Here is a 27,536-nt window from a genome sequence, read left to right as displayed (position 1 = left end):
CTCAAGCCACTGCTCTAGCACACTGTATAGTGGCAAAATGGGTGAGCTTGAATGAAATGGGTTGAAGTAACCCAGTCAAGTTGGTTGTAATGTATCATCTGTAGTTAACCCGTTTGTTTCCCCCTTAGGCGTGGAGGCGCTGAAGGAGCGGTATCTACGTCACGTCCAGCCCGTGGCCCGGCCAAGAGGGGAACGCACCGTGCAGCTCAGCGTCATCCGGAAAGACAGCGGCGAGGAGCTCCACCAAGACTTTGTCACCACCACCATCAAAGAGGGGGAGGAGGAGGCTGCACACACCGCTCCTGGTATGGACATAGTACAGTACCGTACATCACACCAGGCCTGGTACAAACACCATCTCTCACACACTCACGTTCTCTCTAAACCTCCACACACACTCTAAAGAGGTAACTGCACTGCGTCCTGTATGATACATAGCAAGCCAGGTTCCTGAAATCTACCACGACACATATTTCCAAACGTCTTCATTTCTCTGTCTACTGGCTACATTAATATTTCCTAACCAGTCCTGTGTTCCCTCTGTCCTCAGGTGAGAAGCTGACCAACCTGAAGTCCCGTCTGCAGCAGGCCATGGCCGTAAAGAGACGGGAGGATAGAGAACGGAAGGCCGCCCTCTATCGCCTAGACAACGAGGACTGTGGCGAGGAAGAGGAGGAAGAGGAAATGACGGATTCCGAGGGGGAAGAGGTAAGAGTGGATCGTCTGCTTTGATAGTCTACCCCCATCCACCGCACCTGTGTCTTTTTGAATCTTTGATTGTGTCAGTCAGTGAGTTTTCCGTATACTTTTCATGGTGGTGCTCGAAGAAGAACCAAAATATTCAAGACCAAACCTTTAAGTGATAAATTAGACTAGGGGTAATGGACCAGGAGAGGGAATGTGTTGTCCAAGTAATGTTAAGGGAAACATGAAGTAGGTGTGGTTCAGAGTTTGTCAAAATCTGTTTGTCACTCCACAGGGCATAGATGAGCTACTGGGGGGTGGTGATGGTGAGGAAGATGATGAAGATGAGGGCAGCGTGGCCCAGAGCAGTGTGAGGAGCCCCTCCCCGTTAAGGTTAAAAGGTCCCTCTCCCCCACCAGACCTGCTCAACACAGATGGAACACTCATGCTGTTTGCCAACAGCTCCTGCTCGCGCACCGGGTATGCGTGTGTGTGGTGCTGATATTTACATAGGCTGACAGTACTTGGCCTTTAGATTGCAGGCCTGTGGAAGACAAAGGCAAAGTATCTAGTGACATTACTTACTTTTAATGTATGACTGTTATTTATTGAATCACCTAACTATGTTTAATTGTCACTCTATTTAAATTAATCATGTAACAGTTAACTCATTGGGAATTTGGGGCACCACGGAAGAAGTTGTTTAACGAGTTACCATCTCCCGAATTAAACTCTTAGAAGATATGTTATATATCGATAACAGTCACTTATCAAATAATTACCGCATATCAGTATCATTCTGAACGTCGCATAATCCTTGAACCTGCAAGAACCCTAACCTTATTGATGAATCAGCAATACACAAATTGGCTTAATTATTTATTTACTAACTAAATGATAACACAATACAAACACACAGGTTATTGATTACTAACGTAATACAATGAAAACAGGTCCCTAGTGGACTGGAGTAACAATCGCATGACTGCTTGGGTAGAAGGAGGGTCAGAGTGGAAGGGAGAGACAGAGATTCAAACTATCGTGGTTACTTTGGAGACTATGCTCACAGTAATCATAATACCTATGCACCCTAAAAACGCTAATTCGAATTAGAAATGCAACATGTATTTACGTGTAGCTGTCCTCGAAAGTTGAGTTGATGATGTAGGACTCTGGTATCTCTGGTGGGCAAACCAATGTCCTTGGTAGAGTTTCTGATTGTAGTGCTGGTTAGAATGGATACTTCAGATATACCAGTGGTTGTCTGAAAGGGATTGTCCTTCCCCCTTCGTGTCTTTAGTGAAAGTTCTGTAGACGACTATACATGCCAGCTGCGGACTGAAATGATAAGGTCTAGTGCATTGTCTTCTTCTTCACCTCATGTAGAGGTTGAGAGTTTCAGAGTTTCTTAATTTCAAACGTGTGGACTAACATCTCACGTTTTCTGGTCAATCTGGTCTTGTAGAAATTCAACCATTTGCAACGTTTGGCTCATGCTTCATGTCTGCTGGTCTTCCTTTGGTAATGGAGTTGTAGTTTTAAACCATTTTGTAACGTTTAGCTCACGCTTATTGGTCTGTAGAGTTTCAACCATTTGCAACGTTTAGCTCACGCTCACGTTTAGTCTGCTGGTCTAAAGGTTGATTTTGTTTTTCAAGGCTTTTTATGCACTCGGGGTAAAAGGTGTGTTCCATCATGTTTACACGATCTCTGATGTCACTCGGGGCGTGGCTAGTCACTGTGCATAGTTTTTCATATAAACTATCTCATTAGAAGACTAAAATCACATTCCAATCTTCACTAAAATACTCTCATATTTAATCATATATTTTATACTACATTTAGATGTAAACTTAATAAATAGAATATGTACACTTTCCGAGTTAGTTATTACTTGATACCATCCTTAATGACATCACAAAATAATAAACAATATGACATGATTATTCTTTAGATCCCCACTGACCATTTCCCACATTCTTTTAAGTAGGAATATTGTTTCATTATCCACTTTTGGATGTTGGAGTCTTGGCGGGAGGACTTCCTTTGTCTCACAGGGAAATTCTTTCTTCCCATACTAGAGACCAAAAGGAGTCATTTCTGCAAACTATTTATGACTGGCTGTTAAGTCATAAAACTGGCCCCCAGGAAGGGGGTGTTCAGAACTTTGCCTAGCAGGAATGTTTGATCCTCAACCCATGAGCGCAAGTCATGACCCTTGCGAGGTACTGCTCCGTGTCAGCGGTCTTGGGCAGCCTTGTGTGGAGAACAGGGTGCTATCTGTATCCATAAATGTCCAGATATCTGTCCTTTTGAAATGTTTCAATCATTCTCCACTGTAATGTGATTAGTGGATTCAAATAATGTATTTAAAATGTGTGTAAGCCAGTGTTAATTTCGTCCTCAAAAATGTGACTAATTTGTCAAACAACTCCATTAGCAGCACAGATGCACAGTTCTGTTCAGCATTGGGAAGGACATGCCACACCTGGCACACACAGCCTACATCAGCTGGTGAGCTGCAGGGAAGCAAGCGATGAGCATGGGCAGACGGGCTCCAGCTCCACCTCCGATTCTACACATTTTGCAGACGACTTTCTTGCTAACCAGTCACCACCAGCCTTCTAGTTTGCTACCCTTTGCCTGGTTAAGAAACACAACCTGCCACCCGAGTGGCACAGTGGTCTAAGGCACTGCATCGCAGTGCTTGAAGCGTCACTACAGACCTAGGTTCGATCCCAGGCTGTGTCACAACCGGCCGTGACCGGGAGACCCATGAGGCGGCGTACAATTGGCCCAGCGTTGTCCGGGTTAGCGGAGGGTTAGGCCGGCCGCGATGTCCTTGTCCCATCGCGCTCTAGCGACTCCTTGTGGTGGGCCAGGCGCCTGCATGCTGACTTAGGTCGGCAGTTGTACGGTGTTTCCTCCGATGCGTTGGTGCGGCTGGCTTCCGGGTTAAGTGAGTAGTGTGTCAAGAAGCAGTGCGGCTTAGCAGGGTCGTGTTTTGGAGGAAGCATGGCTCTCGACCTTCCCCTCTCCCTAGTCTGTACGGGAGTTGCAGCGATGGGACAAGACTAACTACCAATTGGATATCACGAAAAAGGTGCAAAAGTACAAAAATAAAGTAAAAATAAACTGCTTTATGAAATTAAAAACAATTGCAGCATTGAGTTTAATAGTAAAACAACATTCTAGCTATGCTTTTCTCTCCATGGAGTATTGGGGTTCGTACTGTCATGAAAATCCTGGAAAAGTCATGGAATTCTAAAATGTTATTTTCCAGGCCTGGAAAAGTTTTGGAGAAAGATCAAATCTGAAAAGTCATGGAAATTAATTTCTGTAAATGTAATTTATTTAGGCACAGTTTTTAAATATTTTATCAGTCAAATAAAAACCAACACATCAACCCTGATCGGAATGCCACTTTAGCACACAGGTGTTTAACTCCACTGAGGGCCGAGTGAGTATCTGCAGGTTTTCGCTCCTCCCTTGTACTTTAATTGATGAATTAATGTCACTAATTAGTAAGGAACTCCCCACACCTGGTTGTCTAGTATTTAATTAAAAGGAAAAACCAAATATCTGCAGACACTAGGCCCTCCATGGAATGAGTTTGACACCCGTGCTTTAGCGTTTCTACAGTCGTGGTCAAAAGTTTGGAGAATGACACAAGTATTGGTCTTCACTAAGTTTGCTGATTCAGTGTTTTTAGATATTTTTGTCAGATGTTACTATGGTATACTGAAGTATAAATACAAGCATTCCGTAAGTGTCAAAGGCTTTTATTGACAATTACATTTAGTTTATGCAAAGAGTCAATATTTGCAGTGTTGACCCTTCTTTTTCAAAACCTCTGCAATCCGCCCTGGCATGCTGTCAATCAACTTCTGGGCCACATCCTGACTGATGGCAGCCCATTCTTGCATAATCAATGCTTGGAGTTTGTCCGAATTTGTGGGTTTTTGTTTGTCCACCCGCCTCTTGAGGATTGACCACAAGTTCTCAATGGGATTAAGGTCTGGGGAGTTTCCTGGCCATTGACCCAAAATGTCGATGTTTTGTTCCCCGAGCAACTTAGTTATCACTTTTGCCTTATGGCAAGGCGCTCCATCATGCTGGAAAAGGCATTGTTCGTCACCAAACTGTTCCTGGATGGTTGGGAGGTTGCTCTCGGAGGATGTGTTGCTACCATTCTTTATTCATGGGTGTGTTCTTAGGCAAAATTGTGAGTGAGCCCACTCCCTTGGCTGAGAAGCAACCCCACACATGAATGGTCTCAGGATGCTTTACTGTTGGCATGACACAGGACTGATGGTAGCGCTCACCTTGTCTTCTCCGTACAAGTTTTTTTCCGGATGTCCCAAACAATCAGAAAGGGGATTCATCAGAGAAAATGACTTTACCCCAGTCCTCAGCAGTCCAATCCCTGTACCTTTTGCAGAATATCAGTCTGTCCCTGATGTTTTTCCTGAAGAGAAGTGGCTTCTTTGCTGCCCTTCTTGACACCAGGCCATCCTCAAAGTCTTCGCCTCACTGTGCGTGCAGATGCACTCACACCTGCCTGCTGCCATTTCTGAGCAAGCTCTGCACTGGTGGTGCCCCGATCCCGCAGCTGAATCAACTTTAGGAGACGGTCCTGGCGGTTGCTGGACTTTCTTGGGCGCCCTGACGCCTTCCTCACAACAGTTGAACCTCTCTCCTTGAAGTTCTTAATGATCCGATAAATGGTTGATTTAGGTGCAATCTTACTAGCAGCAATATCCATGTCTGTGAAGCCCTTTTTGTGCAAAGCAATGATGACGGCACGTGTTTCCTTGCAGGTAACCATGGTTATCAGAGGAAGAACAATGATTTCAAGCACCACCCTCCTTTTAAAGCTTCCAGTATATTATTCTAACTCAATCAGCATGACAGAGTGATCTCCAGCCTTGTCCTCGTCAACACTCTCACCTGTGATAACAAGAGAATCACTGACATGTCAGCTGGTCCTTTTGTGGCAGGGCTGAAATGCAGTGGAAATGTTTTTTGGGGATTAAGTTCATTTTCATGGCAAAGAGGGACTTTGCAATTCATCTGATCACTCTTCATAACATTCTGGAGTATATGCAAATTGCCATCATAAAAACTGAGGCAGCAGACTTTGAAAATTAATATGTGTGTAATTCTCAACTTTTGACCACGACTGTATTTGTGCGCATCACCTGCATGTGTGCGAGACGAGTGTGCTCAAGGACAGCGAGACCGTTGGAGGCCTAGCCTATAGAATATGATAGAGAACAAGCTAATAACTTGGTAGCCAATTCAAAACATATATATATATATATATATATATGGTACCCTCTAGTTAATTGTTTTGCTATTATTAGCATGTATTCATGTTTTCGTCATGTCCCCCCAAAAAAGTAAGGCATTTGCGAATAAGGCCATACAAAGTTTATTTACCTTTTTGGACGATTCATATGATTTTAATTTAAACAATTATTTTAGATGAAATTAACAATTTATTGACAATTCAATTTATTGACTAAATTCCTCTTGCCACTTCACTATATCTGACTGGGTAAATAACTTTATTTAGAGTTTATGTGAACCCATCGACTCAGACTTGAGCACTGGGACTCGGACTTCAGCCATAGGGACTCGTGACTAGGACTTGGGACTCGATTCGTACTCAAGGTTTTGTTTCACTGGGCGAAACAGTCATTAGCTCCCGTTCTACCTTTGGACACCAATGTGTGGCTGTGGAACGTTGATAACAATGGCAATTTGCGGCACCTTCTGGATATTTGTGCTGCTCTTTCGCTCTCTCCGTGCCAGATTATGATATTCTTATGTTTGTCATATTTCTGCTGTTGGGAGAGAATAGGATGTTATGCAGAAAAATATCTTGGTAGGACAAGGCTATGCATGTTTACGCACATGGAAGTCGTGATTTATGTTTACTATAGGTTAATGAAGCAATAATAGACTAATAACTACACTAAATCATTATTAAAATGACAAATGTGACGAAGACTTATATTTTAGTCAAAATGAATAAGACTAAACTACATGTGAAAAAAAAAAAAAGTGGCAATGTAACACTGGTGTAAGGTGTATATGCTCAATAAGATAGTGTCTGTTATCTGTCCCAAGTTGTTGACATTTAGTCTCTCTTACAGAGATGGTGTAAAGAGGACAGAGCCTGGTGGTCAAGACGGTTACACAAAGATGGGTGAGTAGAGACCGAACATCTTTCACTTTCAAGTAAATTGTCACAACTATGCTACTTCAGAAAATACTCTCATCGTTGATGGAATCGGGTGCCTTTTTTCCAGTGTACACTACCGTTCCAAAGTTTGGGGACACTTAGAAATGTCCTTGTTTTCGAAAGAAAAGCATTTATTTTTTCCATTTAAAATAACATAAAATTGATCCGAAATACAGTGTAGCCATTGTTAATGTTGTGAATTGCTATTGTAGCTGGAAACGGCAGATTTTTTTATGGAATATCTACATAGGCGTACAGAGGCCCATTATCAGCAACCATCAGTCCTGTGTTCCAATGGCGCGTTGTGTTTGCTAATCCAAGTGTATCATTTTAAAAGGCTAATTGATCATTAGAAAACCCTTTTGTAACACAGCTGAAAACTGTTGTGCTGATTTAAAGAAGCAATAAAACTGGCCTTCTTGAGACTATTTGAGCATCAGCAATTGTGGGTTCGATTACAGAATCAAAATGGCCAGAAACAAATAACTTTCTTCTGAAACTCGTCAGTCTATTCTTGTTCTGAGAAATGAAGGCTATTCCCTGTGAGAAATTGCCAAGAAACTGAAGATCTCGTACAACACTGTGTACTACTCCCTTCACAGAACAGCGTAAACTGGCTCTAACCAGAATAGGAAGAGGAGTGGGAGGCCCCGGTGCACAACTGAGCAAGAGGACAAATACATTAGTGTCTAGTTTGAGAAACAGACGCCTCACAGGTCCTCAACTGGCAGCTTCATTAAATAGTAACCGCAAAACACCAGTCTCGACGTCAACCGTGAAGAGGCGACTCCGGGATGCTGACCTTCTAGGCAGAGTTGCAAAGAAAAAGCCATATCTCAGACTGCCCATCTTAATCTTTTATTTTTATTGGCCAGTCTGAGATATGGCTTTTTCTTTGCAACTCTGCCTAGAAGGTCAGCATCCCGGAGTCGCCGCTTCACTGTTGCGCAGTTGTGCACCGGGGCCTCCCACTCCTCTTTCTATTCTGGTTAGAGCCAGTTTGCACTGTTCTGTGAAGGGAGTAGTACACAGCGTTGTATGAGATCTTCAGTTTCTTGGCAATTTCTCGCATGGAATAGCCTTCATTTCTCATAACAATAATAGACTGACGAGTTTCAGAAGAAAGTTATTTGTTTCTGGCCATTTTGAGCCTGTAATCGAACCCACAATTGCTGATGCTCCAGATACTCAACTAGTCTCAAGAAGGCCAGTTTTATTGCTTCTTTAAATCAGCACAACAGTTTTCAGCTGTGCTAACATAATTGCAAAAGGTTTTTCTAATGATCAATTAGCCTTTTAAAATGATCAACTTGGATTAGCAAACAACGTGCCATTGGAACACAGGACTGATGGTTGCTGATAATGGGCCTCTGTTCGCCTATGTAGATATTCCATAAAAAATCAGCCGTTTCCAGCTACAATAGCCATTTACAACATTAACAATGTCTACACTGTATTTCTGATCAATTTGTTATTTTAATGGGCAAAAAAATTGCTCTTCTTTCGAAAACAATGACATTTCTAAGTGAACCCAAACTTTTGAACGGTAGTGTAGGTTAAACCATTTTGATAATGAAAAATAGAAGTTTCACTGGTCAAATTTAATTGACGTTCTGTCTTTTTCGCTACAGAGGAGGAAGATTCTCTGTCCCTGGCCAAGGACAACAGTCACAACAGTAGTTTTGAGCTGCTGGGCTCCATGCTGCCTTCTTACCAGCCTGTCAACCGCAGCACCACAGGAGGCAGAGGCCTGTCAGCCAGCACCTTCCGCTCCCCCTCACCCTGCTTCTTCAGACCCAGCTTCCTGGGATCTGCCTCCAAGGTAAGACACTGACAGTTTAGGAGGGTTGATGTTTTTACATTTACGTCATTTAGCAGACGCTCTTATCCAGAGCGACTTACAAATTGGTGCATTCACCTTATAGCCAGTGGGATAACCACTTTCTATATTTATTTTTTAATAAAAAAAATTGGGGGGGTAGAAGGATTACTTTATCCTATCCCAGGTATTCCTTAAAGAGGTGGGGGTTTCAAGTGTCTCCGGAAGGTGGTGAGTGACTCCGTTGTCCTGGCGTCGTGAGGGAGCTTGTTCCACCATTGGGGTGCCAGAGCAGCGAACAGTTTTGACTGGGTTGAGCGGGAACTGTGCTGCCAGACATGCAGAGATGCGATTCGCCACCTGGTTATCAGAAGGGGGAAAGGAGAAGATTAGTTGTGTGTCGTCTGCGTAGCAATGATAGGAGAGGCCATGTGAGGATATGACAGAGCCAAGTGACTTGGTGTATAGCGAGAATAGGAGAGGGCCTAGAACTGAACCCTGGGGGACACCAGTGGTGAGAGCACGGGGTGCGGAGACAGATTCTCGCCACGCCACTTGGTAGGAGCGACCTGTCAGGTAGGACGCAATCCAAGAGTGAGCCGCGCCGGAGATGCCCAACTCGGAGAGGGTGGAGAGGAGGATCTGATGGTTCACAGTATCAAAGGCAACAGACAGGTCTAGAAGGACAAGAGCAGAGGAGAGAGAGTTAGCTTTAGCAGTGCGGAGAGCCTCCGTGACACAGAGAAGAGCAGTCTCAGTTGAATGACTGTCTTGAAACCTGACTGGTTTGGATCAAGAAGGTAATTCTGAGAGAGATAGCAAGAGAGTTGGCTAAAGACGGCACGCTCAAGAGTTTTGGAGAGAAAAGAAAGAAGGGATACTGGTCTGTAGTTGTTGACATCAGAGGGATCGAGTGTTGGTTTTTTGAGAAGGGGTGCAACTCTTGCTCTCTTGAAGACGGAAGGGACATAGCCAGCGGTCAAGGATGAGTTGATGAGCGAGGTGAGGTAAGGGAGAAGGTCACCGGAGATGTTCTGGAAAAGAGAGGAGGGGATAGGGTCAAGCGGGCAGGTTGTTGGGCGGCCGGCCGTCACAAGTCGCAAGTATTCATCTGGAGAGAGAGGGGAGAAAGAAGTCAAAGCATAGGGTAGGGCAGTGTGAGCAGGACCAGCAGTGTCATTTGACTTAACAAACGAGGATCGGATGTCGTCAACCTTTTCAAAATGGTTGACGAAGTCATCCACAGAGAGGGAGGAGGGAGGGGGAGGAGGATTCAGCAGGGAGGAGAAGGTGGCAAAGAGCTTCCTAGGGTTAGAGGCAGATGCTTGGAATTTAGTGGTAGAAAGTGGCTTTTGCAGCAGAAACAGATGAAGAAAATGTAGAGAGGAGGGAGTGAAAAGATGCCAGGTCCGCAGGGAGTCTAGTTTTCCTCCATTTCCGCTCGGCTGCCCGGAGCACTGTTCTGTGAGCTCGCAATGAGTCGTCAAGCCACGGAGCAGGAGGGGAGGACCGAGCCGGCCGGGAGGATAGGGGACATAGAGAGTCAAAGGATGCAGAAAGGGAGGAGAGGAGGGTTGTATGACAAGGGCCCGTGTTTTCCGTACCACTGTATGACCGTATAAAAGTGTCAGGAGAGAGCCAGTCATAACCACACAGACCCCAGTATATATGTTGTGATGTCACGAGAGGCTGTGTCCTGGAGGGACGTTACATCCCCCTGAGGTGGCTGCAAACCCAGACAGCTATGGCTCCATCTGCTGGTATGGTCGGGAACTCCACCCCTCTATGGCCAATCTTCCCACGCAGCTGAAACAAATGAGGAGCTGATGAGCTGAAGGTTTGGGGTGAAGAGACACAGTCTCCAACCTGGGCTCTCTGGAGGACAAGAGTGCTGCACGTCCACTTCCATGAGGAATATAAGGATTTGGAGAGACTTACCTTTGGGAAATACTCACCTTTGGATATATGCACCTGTGGAAATACGTGAGAGACATTTGGAAGGACTTTTTTGCTGGGTTGGCCATTAGCTGCAACGTGGACTACAGTAAGGCTGGGGAAAAGTTATCTGAGCGAGTGAGAATTATGATTTTGGATGTGGAAGAGACATCCCTGAACTGTTAACCCTTAAAGAGCCACAAGAGAACAGAATTTTGTTATATTTTCGTTAATTTCCCAAGACCTATAATAAAATCCTTGTTTTGTTTGAACCTTGTCTCCTTGCACTACTTGAGCAATCCCGCTGAAAGCTGTATAGCCTCTCGTGACGTCACAGATGGTGGAGAATACAGGCACGCTCAAGCGTTAATAGTGCATGTCAGAGGAGGATACCGAAGGTTTGATCACCCAGTTTTCCAAGTTGGCCGTAGGCTCCCCGCCGACTGAAATGGAGGACATATTGAAAGCCCTTGTTGCTGGCCAGCAAGCCCAGATGCAAGCAAACGTGGCTCTCTTGGAGGAGCAAAAGAAAGCCAACCTTCTGAAGGCAGAGGAATTGCAGTTGCAGAGACAGAGGGTGGTCCAAAATACCCGCCCAATAAAGGCAAGTGACTTTATATCTAAGATGGGAGCTACCGATGACATTGAGGCATACCTGCATGCATTTGAGGCCACGGCCACTAGGGAAGCCTGGCCCAAGCAACAGTGGGTTGGTCTGTTAGCCCCCTTTCTAACCGGGGAATCGCTGAATGCTGTCCGGGACCTGGGCCCTGACCAGGTTACTGACTATGATGCCCTGAAGTCTGAGATCCTCAGCAGATATGGACTCACAAAGTTTGGTATGGCCCAGCGCTTTCACAGCTGGACCTTCCAACCAGACCAACCTCCTCGGGCGCAGATGCATGAACTTGTCCGAATCGCAAGGAAATGGCTGGATCCGCAGAGGAATACAGCAGCGGCGGTGGTGGAGGCCGTTGTGGTGGATCGTTACCTACGCGCCCTGCCTTATGAGGCAAAACGGGTCATCAGTCAACAGGCCTTGACCACGGCTGATCTGACCGTGGAAGCTGTGGAAAAGTACCAGGCCACAGCGGAGATGCTGAATGCTTCCCGAAAAGACCCCAGGAGTGCGGCCCCACCACAAATGGGAAGAACCCGTCCAAAGGACCCCAAGGTCTCGAACCCAGCCACGTCAGGACTTATCCCGGCTCCAGGGGGAGCCAGAAACCAGGCGGGTCCAAGAAGAGTACACCAGGAGGGGGAAACTCGACAGTGTTACCGGTGTGGGGAGATGGGACATATCTCCTGGCAGTGTGGGAAACCAGCCGATGAACCTATGCCCACTGCGGAGTCCTCCAGCTCAGCACCCACACACCGTTTTGCCTCGCTCTTGGGAGTCGTAGATGGCGGCCCAGATCGACCCCCCACCTGCCCGGTAACTGTGAATCACCATGATGTGGAGGCCTTACTGGATTCTGGTAGCCGGGCCACCCTGGTGCGTAAGGATTTGGTGGGCCCAACGTGTCTGACCCCGGGGAAAGTCCTCCCAGTTTCCTGTGTCCATGGGGACACCAGAGAATACCCCATTACTGAACTTACAATGACCAGCACACGGGGAACCATACACACGACGGCGGGGGGTGGTTGATTCCCTCCCCGTCCCTGTCCTAATTGGACGAGACTGCCCAGCCTTTTACCCACTCTGGAGAGAGTCTCAGGAGAGGATAACCCGAGTACCTCGGAAACGGAGAGGCAAGACTCATGCTGGGAAGGCTCCGGTGCAATCCTCCGAATTACTCACTCCCGCCCGGGCTCTGATAGGGATGGCAGGTGCCCAGACCGACACAGAGACGGAGCTACAGAATCTGGACAAAGAACTGTCTGGTCTGAAGGGGACCGCTGAGAGGTATCGTTTGTTAAAGCAACAGTTAGACATGAAGACAGAAGAGTTAGATATCCTCCAGGCTAAACTCCAACAGAGCTCCTTCCCTAAGCAACAGGAGGAGCTGGAGAGGCTGCGCAGGACCATCGAGGAGTGTGAGGAGACCCTGCGCAGTAGTAAGGAGGTCCAGAAGAAGGCAGAGGAGAAGTACAAGGTGTTGGAGAACAAGATGAAGAATGCGGAGGCAGAGAGAGAGAAGGAACTGAAAGCTGCTCAACAGAAGCTAAACTCTGCTAAAACCAAGGCTGATGCGTTCAGTAAGAAACTCAACGAGAGACAACAGGAGGCTGAGTCCCTGGTCCTAGAGTTGGAGGAGTTGAAGAGAGAGCAGTCTGGCAAGCACCACGGCAATGCGGACGCCCTCTCCCGGCGTGATGCCTTCTTCGCTGCCTTTACCCCGACGAGGACGTCGGTCCCGAGGAGGGGGATGTGTGATGTCACGAGAGGCTGTGTCCTGGAGGGACGTTACATCCCCCTGAGGTGGCTGCAAACCCAGACAGCTATGGCTCCATCTGCTGGTATGGTCGGGAACTCCACCCCTCTATGGCCAATCTTCCCACGCAGCTGAAACAAATGAGGAGCTGATGAGCTGAAGGTTTGGGGTGAAGAGACACAGTCTCCAACCTGGGCTCTCTGGAGGACAAGTGCTGCACGTCCACTTCCATGAGGAATATAAGGATTTGGAGAGACTTACCTTTGGGAAATACTCACCTTTGGATATATGCACCTGTGGAAATACGTGAGAGACATTTGGAAGGACTTTTTGCTGGGTTGGCCATTAGCTGCAACGTGGACTACAGTAAGGCTGGGGAAAAGTTATCTGAGCGAGTGAGAATTATGATTTTGGATGTGGAAGAGACATCCCTGAACTGTTAACCCTTAAAGAGCCACAAGAGAACAGAATTTTGTTATATTTTCGTTAATTTCCCAAGACCTATAATAAAATCCTTGTTTTGTTTGAACCTTGTCTCCTTGCACTACTTGAGCAATCCCGCTGAAAGCTGTATAGCCTCTCGTGACGTCACAATGTCTCCCAGTAATGCATACGTTACGTGACAATTCAAGCAGGGGCAACGGAACAGTTTTGACAGGGGGTGTGGGACCACCTATGAAGAAAAAAATTTATGCACTCACTAACTGGATAAGAGCGTCTGCTTAAATGACTAAAATGTAAAAAAAAAAAATTTAAATGATGTTTTATGAGCATAATAGTAAAGATGTGTAATTTCACTGTAAAAATGTATTACCTTTTTAATGTAGCATGAACACAACCAGGCATGATGATGATAAACCATGTTTACATCCACAGGTTTTTATGAGAATAAAGTCATACTGTATACTGAGTTCGTACGGTTATGAAAATCCTGGAAAAGTCATGCTTTTAAAATGGTGTTTTCCAGCCTGGAAAAGTTTTGGAAAATTATAAAATCTGAAAAGTTTTGGCGAAATCATGGAAATTAATGTAATTTCTGTTAATGTAATTTAGGCACAGATTAAATATTTTATAATTCAAATAAAAATCTACATATCAGCCAGGATCAGCATGACACTTAAGTGTGTCTGTCTGTGCGCATCACCTGCATGTGTGCGAGATGATTGGGCCGTTGGTAAAGGAGGTATACAGTCGGACATTGCAGCAGCAGGTAGGCCTAGCCTATAAATATGATAGAGAACAGACTAATAACTAGGTAGCCAATTAAAAAAACATATTGTACCCTCTAGTTAACTGCTTAGTTATTATTCGCATGTATTAATGTTTTCGTCCGCAAAAATCTTCCACTGACACTTGTGATTAAGGCCATACAAAGTTGACTTGCTTTTTTTTTTCTTTTACAATTTTCTTTTTTCATATGATTAATTTAAACAATTATTTTTAACTAAACAAACGATTCACTTCACCATTGTATTAGTTGGGATTTGGTTCAATCGCAATGAATCGAATCATGTGAATCAAAATAATAATTTGTGAATCACAAACAGTTCTTTTAGGAAAACATATCTGATGAAGCATTTTGGATTATGTGGCTTCAACTACTTTGCAACTCAATAGATGCTAGTCAGCCTGCAAAGTAAACACTTCTAAGGTAGCTAAGATAAATATGGCTAAACTCGAAAAGGTACATTTCCTGAAGAAAACGTGTGGGCTTGCTTCAGCTGAATAAAAAGATTTGTATCCTACCAGAGCCATTTGATCTTTGATATATTGAATGAGCAAATTATTTCAAAAAGCACTAAATGTATTTGGTTGCAATGTTATACATCAAGGGTGGTCAACCATCATCCAGGATAGCTAATGGGTGTGCAGGCTTTTATTCCAGTCCCTCTAACAAACCACATTAGAAATTAGCTGCTCAACTGGACCTTGATCAAAAGCAAGCACACCCAGTAGCTCTCCAGACTGAGGGTTGACCACATCTGTTTTAAGTATTCTACTTTGGGTGTGTTAAGTGCCTTGCACAATGACAGGAGATGGTACATGGGATCAGAAAGCAGCATCCCAGTGTCAATACCACATTACGCATACTTTATGTACGTATAAAAAATGTAAGCGCCAATTGTTGGTCATGCCGCCAACTGTTGGTCATGGAAATTTGGTTAAGTCATGGAAAGGTAATTAAATTCCATCTGTCAAAATGTGTATGAATCCTGCGTTTAAAAAAAATAATAATAATAATCACAACAGCTGTGATGGAAACGGGAAGTTTCGGTACACACAAATGCCGACAGATCATTTGTTCGTTTGACATGTTGGGATCTTTTTGTGTCGGTAAAATTAATTATGTGAGAAATGGCGGTGGAAACGCCTTTGTGCAAATATTGTAATAATAACCATCATATCGAAGTAAACTTGGGAGTCACACGATGATATGGTGTGTGTGTGTGTGGTCCTCCCAAAACAACTCAGGAAACCATGTAGTTTATTAAGCTACAGATGAAATGTTATGAACTTGGCAGGGTGGGGAAAGTGCACTATGATGAGCTTGATGCTGCATTCCAATAAATATTGAGGGTCTTGTTCTGATGAAATGATGATCGATGCTTGACTGCCGTTTTTGACAAATCCAAATCATTATCCTTAATAGGCTAATCTCATAATGTAGACTACCTTACCCGCACTGTATCTGCGAGTTGTTGGCTAGAGCGCACGTGCCAAGACCAGAGTAGGCACATTTAGCTATTTAACGCAAGTGTTTGTCACAATTATCAGTCGAGTTGAAAATGCGGTGGAAACACATTGAACTTTAGATTTTTAATCGGTACATGAAAACTTAAAGCTGCAATATGTAACTTTTTGGGGGACCCAACCAAATTCACATAGAAATGAGTTATAGATCTGTCATTCTCATTGAAAGCAAGTCTAAGCAGTAGATCTGTTCTATGTTTCCCATGCTCAAGTTTTTGTATTTTTCAGTTTTGTACACCAGCTGAAAATACAATATTTTTGGTTATTGAAAATATATTTCACAGCGGTTTAGATGGTACAATAATTCTATACACTTGTTTTGTCACATAAACTGAAGTTAGGCAAACTATTAGAATTTTAGCAACCAGGAAATGGTGGGGCAATTTCTGCATATAGCACCTTTAAGCGAAAAAAATATATTTTGTGTGCACTACATCATGCACAGATTTTTATCTGCAACAAGTCAGTTTCGTGGAAACACCACTGGTGGGAAAAGGCACATTTTCTTTATACAAGTTGTCGAATATTTGCATGAAAATCTGTTGCCAATTGGATGGAAACCTAGCTACTGCCAAACAAATCACTTCAAAAAATAGGCTACCTGTGCACGTTCGATCCACTCTACAATGATTCCAGCATCTAAAACAGTGCACGCACCGCCATTTGATGAATGGCAAGCGACGTCTATTAAAACACCAAGTGTTATGTAGGGCTGGGCGGTATACCGTATTTTACGATATACCGGTATTGACGCATGGACCGGTTTGGGTTTTTACTTTACCTTCTATTAAGGAATTTGGTTGGTTTGGTTTGTTAAATGTGATACGCCGTGTGTAATGCCAATTTTTATAGTTCGCTACTCCATGCCGCTTTCCACACAGACCTAGCCCCGCACCCTGTCAATCAAGGAGCGCATTTGTTGTTCTTTGACCACGAGACACTTGCGTTCAGTCTGCATGGTCAATGCAGCACATGCAACAATGTTGATGATGACAATGCTGTTTTCACTTTGCTGCTTAATATAAATCCACTAGTGTTCTATAATTACATTATTAGTTTGTTTCTTACATCTGCAAATGCTAGTTTTGTTTTTTCTTAGCAAGTTGGGCCTAAAACGTGATAGCTGCTAATGCTAATCGTTAGTTAGCTGGCTGAGTCAGAGCAAACGTAATTAGCTATACAGCCTGATAATACCAGTGATGGTGTAGACCTAAATCAGCATGTTTGTGCAACAGTATGTTCTTAATCAAAGAAGAATACGCAGAACTACATAAAGTAGCTAAGAGAACATTCACTGTAGCCAAAGATTATAGGGTCCCCTATGAAAACACTTACCAACACTTTGGTTCCTACCCTATCACAGTAACTCCTCCCTGGCATTTTCATTCGTTGTCATGTTAAACAACACTGTATTCAAAGTGCCCACTATTATATTCTAACTATAGAATTAGAACAATCATTCTATTTCCATGATTCCAACAGTTCACCCAAGTGTTTTGCTCTAAATTGCAAGTCCAATCGCAGTTGCAACATTTGGTTAAAAGTAAGGCCTAGATTGTTTGCACATATCGTGCAGCCCTACGTGGCAGTGTGGAAAAGATCTCAAATGACTGCAGAAATTGATGAAAATGCTGAAAGTGTTTTTCGTTGAATTGAACAGTATAAAACAATCAGAATGGAGAAAGACTCATTGAAATCACGTAGCATGTATTTGGCACCCTAGGGTCAAGCAAATTTATAACTTTCTATTATTCAAAAAACATAAAATATCGTCCTATTAAAAAAAACAGTTTTATGATATTTTGGCCATATCGCCCAGCCCTAATGTAATGACATTCGGCGATTGTCATTAGGCACACTTGTAGCCTGAATTGGTTGACGCATCACTGCTGTCCGCGTGCGTCACGGTCCCAGCCAGTCATCTCAGGCTGCTTTCACCCTTATTTTAGATATTTTTCTGCATATAATTTCTGACATTTGGTAGGCTATTTGTTAGCCAACTTGTCTATAATTAGATGGGCCTGCAGCTTCTCTTTCATTACTTGTTGCCCCTAGAAGACAAAAAAAGCGGTGCTCACCAGAACAATGTAATAAATCGATAGAATGAATGCATCAATAATATTCATAAGCCTAATCTAGTTGACGTTGATAAAGTTTTCCCTTCCATTTCTGCTCGCAGAGCAAGGACGTGTAGGGACCGGGGCGAAAATGCAAAAGATTTTCCCTGCAAAATGTCCAAATTACATCATTAGTTTCACCGGTTTCAAGGAAGTGAAAACGATCCATCATGAATCTGACAAAATTTCAGTTCGTCTTGGATGCATATTTTATGTGTTTGAAATAGCCTACTGTCTGCTTTTATATAGCTGACAGACTGCACCGTCCCTAACCATTCATTCGCATTCTGTCAAGATGCTGAAATAAATAAATCATATTTCTCCACTCCTATTCCCAGAGACAACATTTTACATTTGGTGTATTATTTTACTGCAAGAAAGACTATTATATGAAGCTACATGTGAGCGTTATAGGCCTACAGTCAGTGTCCATATTTCAGCTACTACATTAGGCTAAAACTTCTGTCCAAATATATTTTAGTTTCAGAGGAGCGGCAGCAGAGGGTGCTACCACCCCCCTACTTCCGTCTCTGAATTGAAGTTGAAAGAGGATGAAAGGCGTTTTCTAATAAATGCTGAGACTGACTCCTTTGCTGAGACTCATCCCCAGCATCTCATCCCTCTCTCTCCATCCCACAGAGCTCAGGGAAACTCTCCGAGCCCTCCCTCTCGTTGCCCGTGGAGGACTCCCAGGACCTGTACACTCCCCACTCACCCGGCGAGTCTTCTGGCCCCCTGGGGGCCCCGTCGCAGGGACGCTTCTCCGTGGAGGACGACTCCCAGCTCCTGGACGCCGACGGCTTCCTCAACGTGGGGCCCCGTACCGGCCCCCCACACTCCCACAAGAGACAGCTCATACTGGACAGCCTGGATGAGAACGCTATGGACGCTAACATGGGGGAGCTGTTAGGAATGTGCTCTGGGGGGTTCGGGACGGCCAGAGAAGGCGGCGTGGGGGGGCTTGGGGCCTCGCAGGAGCATGAATTGTTAGGGCTGTGTTCGGGAGTGTTCTCTACCACACAGAAGGGGGGAGCGGAGGAGAGGAAGCGAGAGGGAGGAGGGCTAGGGGCAACGCAAGAGGATGAGCTGCTGGGGCTGTGTTCGGGAGTGTTCCCTACCGCACAGGCAGAAAGGGAGAAGGAGGGAGCGGAAGGGAGGAAGAGGGAGGAGGAGAAGATGGAGTTAGAAATGGACAGAGATGATGACATGGATCAGCTGCTTGGCCTCTGCTCTGGGAAGTTTACTACTCAAGGTAAGCGCCTGTGTGTGTGTGTGTGTGTGTGTGTCTGGGTGATTGGGTATATAGGGGTGTAGTACACAGGAATAATGTTTTGGTTCCATTTCTCAATCTCTTTCCATATAGGTGTCTCCCAATTGCGATCCAACTCGAGCCCCGCCCCACACTCTTCAACTGCTGAAGACAGGTAAAAAGCGCAAGCCTAACATCTGATAACTAATTTCCCCTCTGGGTATCAATCAAGTTAATTCAATTCAGTAACTGAGTACTGTCTTACACTTCTTCTACTAACCACTATGATATACCCAGGCTGTACATACAAAGAAATCCAAATGTTGATCCCTGTAAAGGCTAAATGCAATTATGTGATGTTTCAGTAGTAAGAAGCTGGTGGAGGAAGAGGAGGAGGAAGAAGAGGATTGCGAGTTTCTACTTCTGTCAGACGTGGAGAGCCAGAGTGAGCAGGTAAGGCACTTGAGCGTGTGGGAGCATGTGCTTGCGTCAACAACGTGTAGCCCAAACAGGTGAACTAACTCTTTCTTCCTATACTTCCAGGAGGACAATGATGAGGATGGAGAGAACGAGGTAGAGGAGGAGAGGGAGGCTGTGTTTGCACCCCGTCAAGGAAAGAAGAAAATGTAAGTAGAGCCAGAACTGTTCCTGAATCATGATCTGACAAACACACATCTGTTGGGTGTCTTTGATGATAGAGCCTATTAAAGGAAGTGCACTCAGCCCAGAGAAGGCATTAAAACCCTGCACAAGGCATTTAGCACTGTTTGCTTTGGCAATGAGGGTATGGCATTGATGCTCTATACAGAGAAGGCATTAAAACCCACGCTGCATACAACATCCATTTAGCCCCTACGTTCACCTATACCTTAGTCCAGTGGTATTCAAAGTCTGGGTCGGGGAACTGCAGTGGGATCAACCCATTAAAACATGTGTTTTAAACATTTTTGTTGGTTAAATGTATTGGTTTCTTTTGATAACCAATGTATTTTCATCTCTTATTTGTTGATGTAAAAATTGAAATTCACCTATTTTTAATGTCATTAGATTCGGTGTTGTGTCGCAAGAAATTCTGTCAAAAAATTGGTTCCCCAGAAATACTGCCGGAAAAAATGGGTTCCCCGCTGAAAAGGTTTGAGTATCACTGCCTTAGTCTGTCAATATAGCTTTTAGGTCTTAGGGTAAGTGTCCATACCTTATAAGGGATGCAAACTCGTCACTTTTTTCGGCTATATTCACCATTTTGATTTCAAAATAGGTCATCCACGCGAGTCGTGTAAAAAAAGTTAGGGGTGGGGAGGTATGTTTCTAATATCGAAATTATTGACTGAGCACAGAATGCATCCCTACACGTCCTACAATGAGAATATCCGAGTTCAGAGCGTGATGTCATATCAGAATGAGTGCTTCATCCAATATCACGTGAGAGCTGTGATCAGCCAGCCGCATTCCTCTAACCAGCCATTAGCATTAGGCATACATTAGCCTACCCTCCGTCCACTCTTTCTACGCATCTCCATCAATTTAAAATGTCATTTCCGGAAGGATAGTTCAAGCCCACTTTGTATTCATATCTGGTTGTGTTTTCCCCGCTCTCCAGGCGCATGGCAGAGTTTGTGGACTCTGAGGCTGAGCTCTCGGGTAGTGACGTGGGCAGTGAGGATGAGGATGACGGTGAGAATGAATATGAGGAAGAGGAGCTGCTGGACGAGCTGCCGTCTGATGAAGAACTGCAGGACCAGGTCAACAAGATCCACATGTAAGTGCTGAAACAAACATTCTAAATACCTCAACAAAACAATCAAAGAAGAACTTCTATAGTCACTATTACTCCTATTGCGTTAAGAAAACCTTAACAATGAACAATGTGCATTACCTTTATAGGTCATGTGTGGTAGTAGAGGGGTTTCAGGTTTTTTTGTTGGAAAAAGCAATCCAATCATAGGATGTGTGAATATTTTTACCCTAAAGCTTGCTTGAACCCGCTCGTCTACAGGAAACAGGTCCTTGACGACGACAAGCGGCGACTGCGGCTGTACCAGGAGCGTTACCTCGCCGACGGGGACCTGCACTCAGACGGCCCGGGCAGAGCTCGCCGCTTCCGCTGGAAGAACATCGGTGAGTGTGTGTGTGCGAGAAGGTGTTCTTCTAAGACTGATATAATACTTTTCTATTCCACAAGCTTTAATCAAGTCGTGTTATAACCCAGTGCTGACTTTGTCAACAAAGTCAGTTGGAGGCAGTTTATCATAGCGCACTACGCTTTATTACGATCAATAGGTTCAGTACACATAACCGCATTCTGTGTCAGAAAGTACGCTGTATCTTTTTGAAGTCTTGTATATCGATACATTTCTCTCTTTATTTTAATTTTTTTAAACGCCTCCTGCATAAACTTCCTTACTTCATTGTTAACTTATAGACGTACGAGATACCAGACCCGGTCTCGGGGATGGCTAACTCTGGAGATCCCTTCGATATCCACTGAGTTGGGTAGATCTGCTTATAGTTTCGTTTTTTTACCTTACGTGTGGAAGGATATGATCTCAATGCACTTTAAAATTTGACAAATTGGTGCCTGTAGGGCATTTCAGACTGCTTTTAGGGGATATTATTACTGAAAGATTAGTATTTTTATGATTTGTGTTTTGCTTTTCATTTGTATTATTAAGTATATTTTAATGTGTATTTTGATATTGTGCTAAACGGGGCTCATCTGGAAAAGAGACCTTGGTAACAGCATTGACTCTCTGTCAAAATAAAAGTGAAATAAATATTTTTTAAATAGTGTGGTGCTTTTCTTCCATAGACGATGCCTTTGACATGGATGGCGTGGAGGGGGGGGAGGAGGAGGAGGAGGAGGAGGAAGAGCTAGACCAGGCAGAGCTGCAGAGGAGGAAAGAGAGGCTGGAAAGGGAGCAGTGGCTACGAGAACAGGTATGTATAGCATCTGGGAGTGTCTCATTCTGTCAGGGGAAACTGGGGTGTATTCACTAGGAACCAAACGGGGAGGGACCTAGCTGAATTTGTCCATTAGAAATGCTCGTATTCGTTGCAAAAAATGTTCTGTTTGTACTAATGATTACACCCCTGGTCTGTCTTCTATGTAGTGTGTGTTTATGTGTGGTGTATCATATGTGTGTCCAACTCCCCTCTGTCCTTCTAGTCTGACGCTAAGGCCAAGAAAGGGGAGGACTTTGACGTGGACGAGGAAGAGGAGGACAAGATTGGAGAGGAGGACAGCCAGTTCATGAAGCTGGCCAAGAAACTGACTGTCAAGAAACTAAGGAAGAAAGGTGAGCTGAAATGGAATGAGACACAATAACTTAGGGTTGTCACGATACCAGAATCGTGATACTACGATACCAGAGTTTCCATATCAAAAAGGAAAACGCAAAGCAGACTGAACAGGTCCTTTTAAAAACCTACTGTATGGAAAATATTGAGTGCTGTAGTTTGGAAGAGAAACATGAGATTCTGGGCGACATCAGTCTGCTTGTTTCCAACATTGGGACTGTTTTCCTCCGCAAGTTCAGTCCGCCTAATGTTTTGTTTCCTTGCCACGATACTTCTGAGTATCGCGATACTGGTATCGTGACAACCCTACAAGAAATATGGGAGATATAAGAAAGATAACTGCAAATGTCTCCTTTTGAGTTACTCCTCTTTTTAACCCTCTTTCGCAATCCCTCCATCTCTTGTATTCCAGAGCTGCCTCATGCACACCAGGCGGAGAAGAAAGCCCCAACTCATAACCCCTTCCAGAGACCCTCTCATCCCACCATGGTCAGTACCTTCCTCATACTAGTCCAGACTCGATCTAGTCCAGTCTGGACTAGTAATCACCCTCTAGTGTGACACTTATGATTTTCACTGTTGTGTAATCTGCTCCCTCTAAGAATCTATACTAAATGACTAGATGACTCTGACCGTTTGAACTCTATTCAACCTTTGACCCCTACCTCAGGTGAAGAGGGGCTCATTGCTCAGCCAGCCCCGCTCCATGCTGCAGAAGCTGGCCTGCATCTCCGAGGGGAACCCTCTAGCCCCCCGCAACACCCGAGGGTTTGTCTTCCAAAGCCTGTCGCCAGAGAAAGAGGCCTCTGCTGCAGAGGCCCCCAAAAAACAGGTAAGTCCAACCATAGAGAGATAATGGCGTTTATACAGTACATTCGGAAAGTATTCAGACCCCTTCCCCTTTTCCACATTTTGTTACGTTACAGCCTTATTCTAAAATGTATTAAATTAAATCTACACACAATACAATGACAAAGCGAAAACAGGTTTTTAGAAATGTTAGCAAATGTATTAAAAATAAACACACCTTATTTATTTAAGTATTCAGATCCTTTGCTAAGAGACTCGAAATTGAGCTCAGGTGCATCCTGTTTCCATTGATCATCCTTGAGCTGTTTCTACAACTTGATTGGAGTCCACCTGTGGTAAATTTGATTGATTGGACATGAGGAAACCTGGCACCATCCCTACGGTGAAGCATAGTGGTGGCAGCATCATGCTGTGGGGATGTATTTCAGCGGCAAGGACTGGGAGACTAGTCAGGATCGAGTGAAAGATGAATGGAGCAAAGTACAGAGAGATCCTTGAACCTGCTCAGGACCTCAGACTGGGGCGACGGTTCACCTTCCAACAGGACAACAACCCTAATAAGCACACAGCCAAGACAACGCAGGAATGGCTTCGGGACAAGTCTCTGAATGTCCCTGAGTGGCCCAGCCAGAGCCCGGACTTGAACCCGATCAAACATCTCTGGAGAGACCTGAAACTAGCTGTGCAGCAACGCTCCCCATCCAACTTGACATAGCTTGAGAGGATCTGCAGAGAAGAATGGGAGAAACTCCCCAAATATAGTGTGTGCCAAGCTTGTAGCGTTATACCCAAGAAGACTCGAGGCTGTAATCGCTGCCAAAGGTGCTACAACAAAGTACAGAGTAAAGGATCTGAATACTTATGTAAATGTCATATTTGGTATTGTGTGTAGATTGATGAAGGGGGAAAAAAACATTTCAAAATTTTTAGAATAAGCCTGTAACGTAACAACATTTGGAAAAAGTCAAGGGGTCTGAGTACTTTCTGAATGTGCTGTAATCCTGTGGGCCCAACACACATTGGAGGATGAGGGTGCTTGTTGGTCAGTGTTGTAAACTTATTTTTTATCTTTAGAAAGCCTCACTATAGAATGATAACATCCATTACACATTGTTGTGATAGTCGTGATGTTGGACTCTAGTGTAGTACTGATATTAGACCATAGGGTGGCGCCAAAGGCCATAGCTGTCAATGTTTCACTGGTAAAAGCTGTGTTACTGCAGTCTTTCTTTGACTAGAAACATTGCACGCTCTTATCCATCCTTTTTACAATATTTGCATATACTTCAACTCGGCTTTTAGCTGAAAATGTGTACAACATTATAGTCCAAACTACATCTGTATGGAATATTTATTTATATATTATTGTGTACAGGAAGTGTCCATGACAGACTGACCAGGTGAATCCAGGTGAAAGCTATGATCCCTTATTGATGTCACTTCAATCAGTGTAGATGAAGTGGAGGAGAAAGGTTAAAGAAGGATTTTTAAGCCTTGAGACAATTGAGACATGGATTGTGTATGTGTGCCATTCAGAGGGTGACTGGGCAAGAAAAGGTTTAAGTGCCTTTGAACGGGGTATGGTAGTAGGTGCCAGGCGCACTGGTTTGAGTGTGTCAACAACTGCAACGCTGCTGGGGTTTTCATGCTCAAACATTTTCTGTGTGTATCAAGAGTGGTCCACCATCCAAAGGACATCCAGCCAACTTGACACAACTGTGGGAAGCATTGGAGTCAACATAGGCCAGCATCCCTGTGGAACGCTTTCAACACCTTGTAGACCATGCCCGACGAATTGAGTATGTTCTAAGGGCAAAAGGGGGTGCGACTCAATATTACGAAGGTGTTCCTAATGTTTTGTACACTCTGTGTGTATATAATCTCTGAACCGATCAGGGAAGCAGCATGAAACATGAAATTCCAATTTGTCTCAGGACATTGACATTGTCTTTATTAAATTGGCTCTAATTTTTATTCGTCATAATGACATTTAATGATAATTACAATAAAATGTGACCAGATCCTGCTAACCGTGTTAAGACTCTGTTGGGGAGTTCTGTTTTAAACTGCAGCATAATTGATCTTTAAATAGCTGTAATACTGCTCAGAGCCGTACAGTAGATTTACAGACCTCAACAAACACTGATGGGCGTGTAGAATTGTAATGGGACTCCATGCCGGCACCAAAATAATTACATTCCATTAAGAATTCCTTAATCGGAATGTTATCGTAATGGGACATTTGCTGCTAACGTGGTGGAGAGTTTGTTGACAAGCTTCGTATATCTCTGACTGGTTCTGGTCCATGATTTTAACAGGAGTCATTTCTCATATTTAACTCTGAATCACTCTTTATTTTGCAGATGAAGAAGAGGGGACAAATAGAGGTTTTGGCCCCGGCTGCTAAGCGGCCATGTTGGGAAAACGCGCCAACATCCAAAGGACCACAAAGAAGTATCTTCTGTTACCTGGAGAACTGAGGTGCCTGACATTGTGCCTGTTGTGCCAATTACACTCACAACATCCAGAATGTGTACTACCACAACATTCACACTTTCTCCCAGGGCCACATTGGCTCTTTTTGGACAACACCTGACTACTTAATTTGTGTCCTGAAAAATGTTTTTATAATGTAAATAGAATGGGTTAATGTTTACATTTTTTGGGGTGATTAAATGTATTTGTTTTAAGTTTGTAAATTAAATCATATTTTAACACATGCTCTATCTGTTGTATTTTGTTGATGGTTTTGCTTCTACTCAGACAGGCAGGTTTCTTGTAGGTGAATAGAGGTTCAGGGCCTCCAGAAAGTATTCATACCCCTTAACTTATTCCACATTTTGTTGTTAGTCTGAATTCAAAATGGATGAAATTGATTTTTTTTTTCTCACCCATCTACACACAATACCCCATAATGACAAAGTGAAAACATGTTTTTAGAAGTGTTTGCTAATTTATTGAAAATGAAATACAGAAATCTAATTTACATACGTTTTCACACCCCTGAGTCAATACATGTTAGAATCACTTCGGCAGCAATTATACTGTAACTGTGTCTTTCTGGGTAAGTCCCAGAGCTTTGCACACCTGGATTGTACAATATTTGGCCTATTTTTTTTTTTATGTCAAACTCTGTCAAATTTGTTGTTGATCGTTGCTAGACAAACATTTGCAGGTCTTGCTCTAGATTTTAAGTAGATTTAAGTCAAAACTGTAGATCGGCCAATCGGGAACATTCACTGTCTTCTTGGTATGCAATTACAGTGTAGATTTGGCCTTGTGTTTTATGTTATTGTCCTGCTGAAAGGTGAATTAATCTCCCAGTGTCTGGTGGAAAGCAGACTGAACCAGGTTTTCCTCTAGGATTTTGCCTACATTCCGTTTCTTTTTTAGCCTGAAAAACACCCCAGTCCTTAAAGATTACAAGCATACCCATAACATGATGCAGCCACCACTATGCTTGAAAATATGGAGAGTGGTACTTTGGGGCAAATCCAAAACACTTTGTTTTCAGGACAAAATGTTAATTGCTTTGCCACATTTTTGCAGTATTACTTTAGTGCATTGTTGCAAACAGGATGCATGTTTTGGAATATTTTTTTATTCTGTACAGTTTTCCTTTTCACTCTGTCAATTAGGTTAGTATTGTGTTGTAACTACAATGTTGTTGATCCATCCTCAGTTCTCTCCTATCACAGCCATTAAACTCTGTTACTGTTTTAGTCACCATTTGCCTCATGGTGAAATCCTTAAGGTTTCCTTCCTCTCGGCAACTGAGTTAGGAAGGACGCTTGTATCTTTGTATTGATACACCATCCAAAGTGTAGTTAATAACTGCACCATGCTCGAAAGGGATATTCAGCGTCTGCGTTTTTTTTTTTTTTTTAATCTACCAATAGATGCCCTTTTTTGCAAGGCATTGCATAATCACCCGTCTTTGTGGTTGAATCTGTGTTTGAAATACACTGCTCCACTGGGGTTCAGAGATGAGGTAGTAATTCAAAAATCATGTTAAACACTTATTGCACGCAGTGAGTCCATGCAACTTATTTGATTTAAGTAAATGTTTACTTCTGAATGTAAGGCTTGCTGTAACAAAGGGGTTGAATACTTATTGACTCAAGATGACCCCGTGTAGCTCAGTAGGTAGAGCATGGCGTTTGCAACGCCAGGGTTGTGGGTTCGATTCCCACGGGGGGCCAGTATGAAAAAAAATAATGTATGCACTCACTAACTGTAAGTCGCTCTG

General features: G+C 43.8%; 1 protein-coding gene across 2 annotated transcripts in view; it reads left to right on the top strand.

Annotated features, from left to right (window-relative positions):
• LOC121571491 (claspin) overlaps positions 1 to 26,011 on the top strand; it is a 35,722-nt gene extending 9,711 nt beyond the window's left edge. Inside the window, exons 8-23 of one of the 2 annotated variants that reach the window (XM_041882979.2) lie at positions 129 to 305; positions 551 to 708; positions 980 to 1,164; positions 6,846 to 6,898; positions 8,566 to 8,756; positions 18,571 to 19,183; positions 19,295 to 19,355; positions 19,549 to 19,633; positions 19,724 to 19,806; positions 20,781 to 20,939; positions 21,177 to 21,298; positions 21,990 to 22,117; positions 22,347 to 22,476; positions 22,890 to 22,966; positions 23,148 to 23,309; positions 25,651 to 26,011. In XM_041882979.2, the coding sequence (XP_041738913.1) occupies positions 129 to 305; positions 551 to 708; positions 980 to 1,164; positions 6,846 to 6,898; positions 8,566 to 8,756; positions 18,571 to 19,183; positions 19,295 to 19,355; positions 19,549 to 19,633; positions 19,724 to 19,806; positions 20,781 to 20,939; positions 21,177 to 21,298; positions 21,990 to 22,117; positions 22,347 to 22,476; positions 22,890 to 22,966; positions 23,148 to 23,309; positions 25,651 to 25,767 (2,501 nt within the window). In that variant the 3' untranslated portion in view covers positions 25,768 to 26,011. Of the gene's footprint in view, positions 1 to 128; positions 306 to 550; positions 709 to 979; positions 1,165 to 6,845; positions 6,899 to 8,565; positions 8,757 to 18,570; positions 19,184 to 19,294; positions 19,356 to 19,545; positions 19,634 to 19,723; positions 19,807 to 20,780; positions 20,940 to 21,176; positions 21,299 to 21,989; positions 22,118 to 22,346; positions 22,477 to 22,889; positions 22,967 to 23,147; positions 23,310 to 25,650 lie in introns of both variants that reach the window. The other variant, XM_041882978.2, reaches the window with a different exon arrangement.
• The last annotated feature ends 1,525 nt before the right edge of the window (positions 26,012 to 27,536 follow it).

Source organism: Coregonus clupeaformis, chromosome 8, assembly GCF_020615455.1.
Source record: "Coregonus clupeaformis isolate EN_2021a chromosome 8, ASM2061545v1, whole genome shotgun sequence".
NCBI classification, from domain to species: Eukaryota; Metazoa; Chordata; class Actinopteri; order Salmoniformes; family Salmonidae; genus Coregonus; species Coregonus clupeaformis.
The sequence above is the reverse complement of the archived record's forward strand: the minus strand, read 5'-3'. Positions and strand labels throughout refer to the sequence as shown.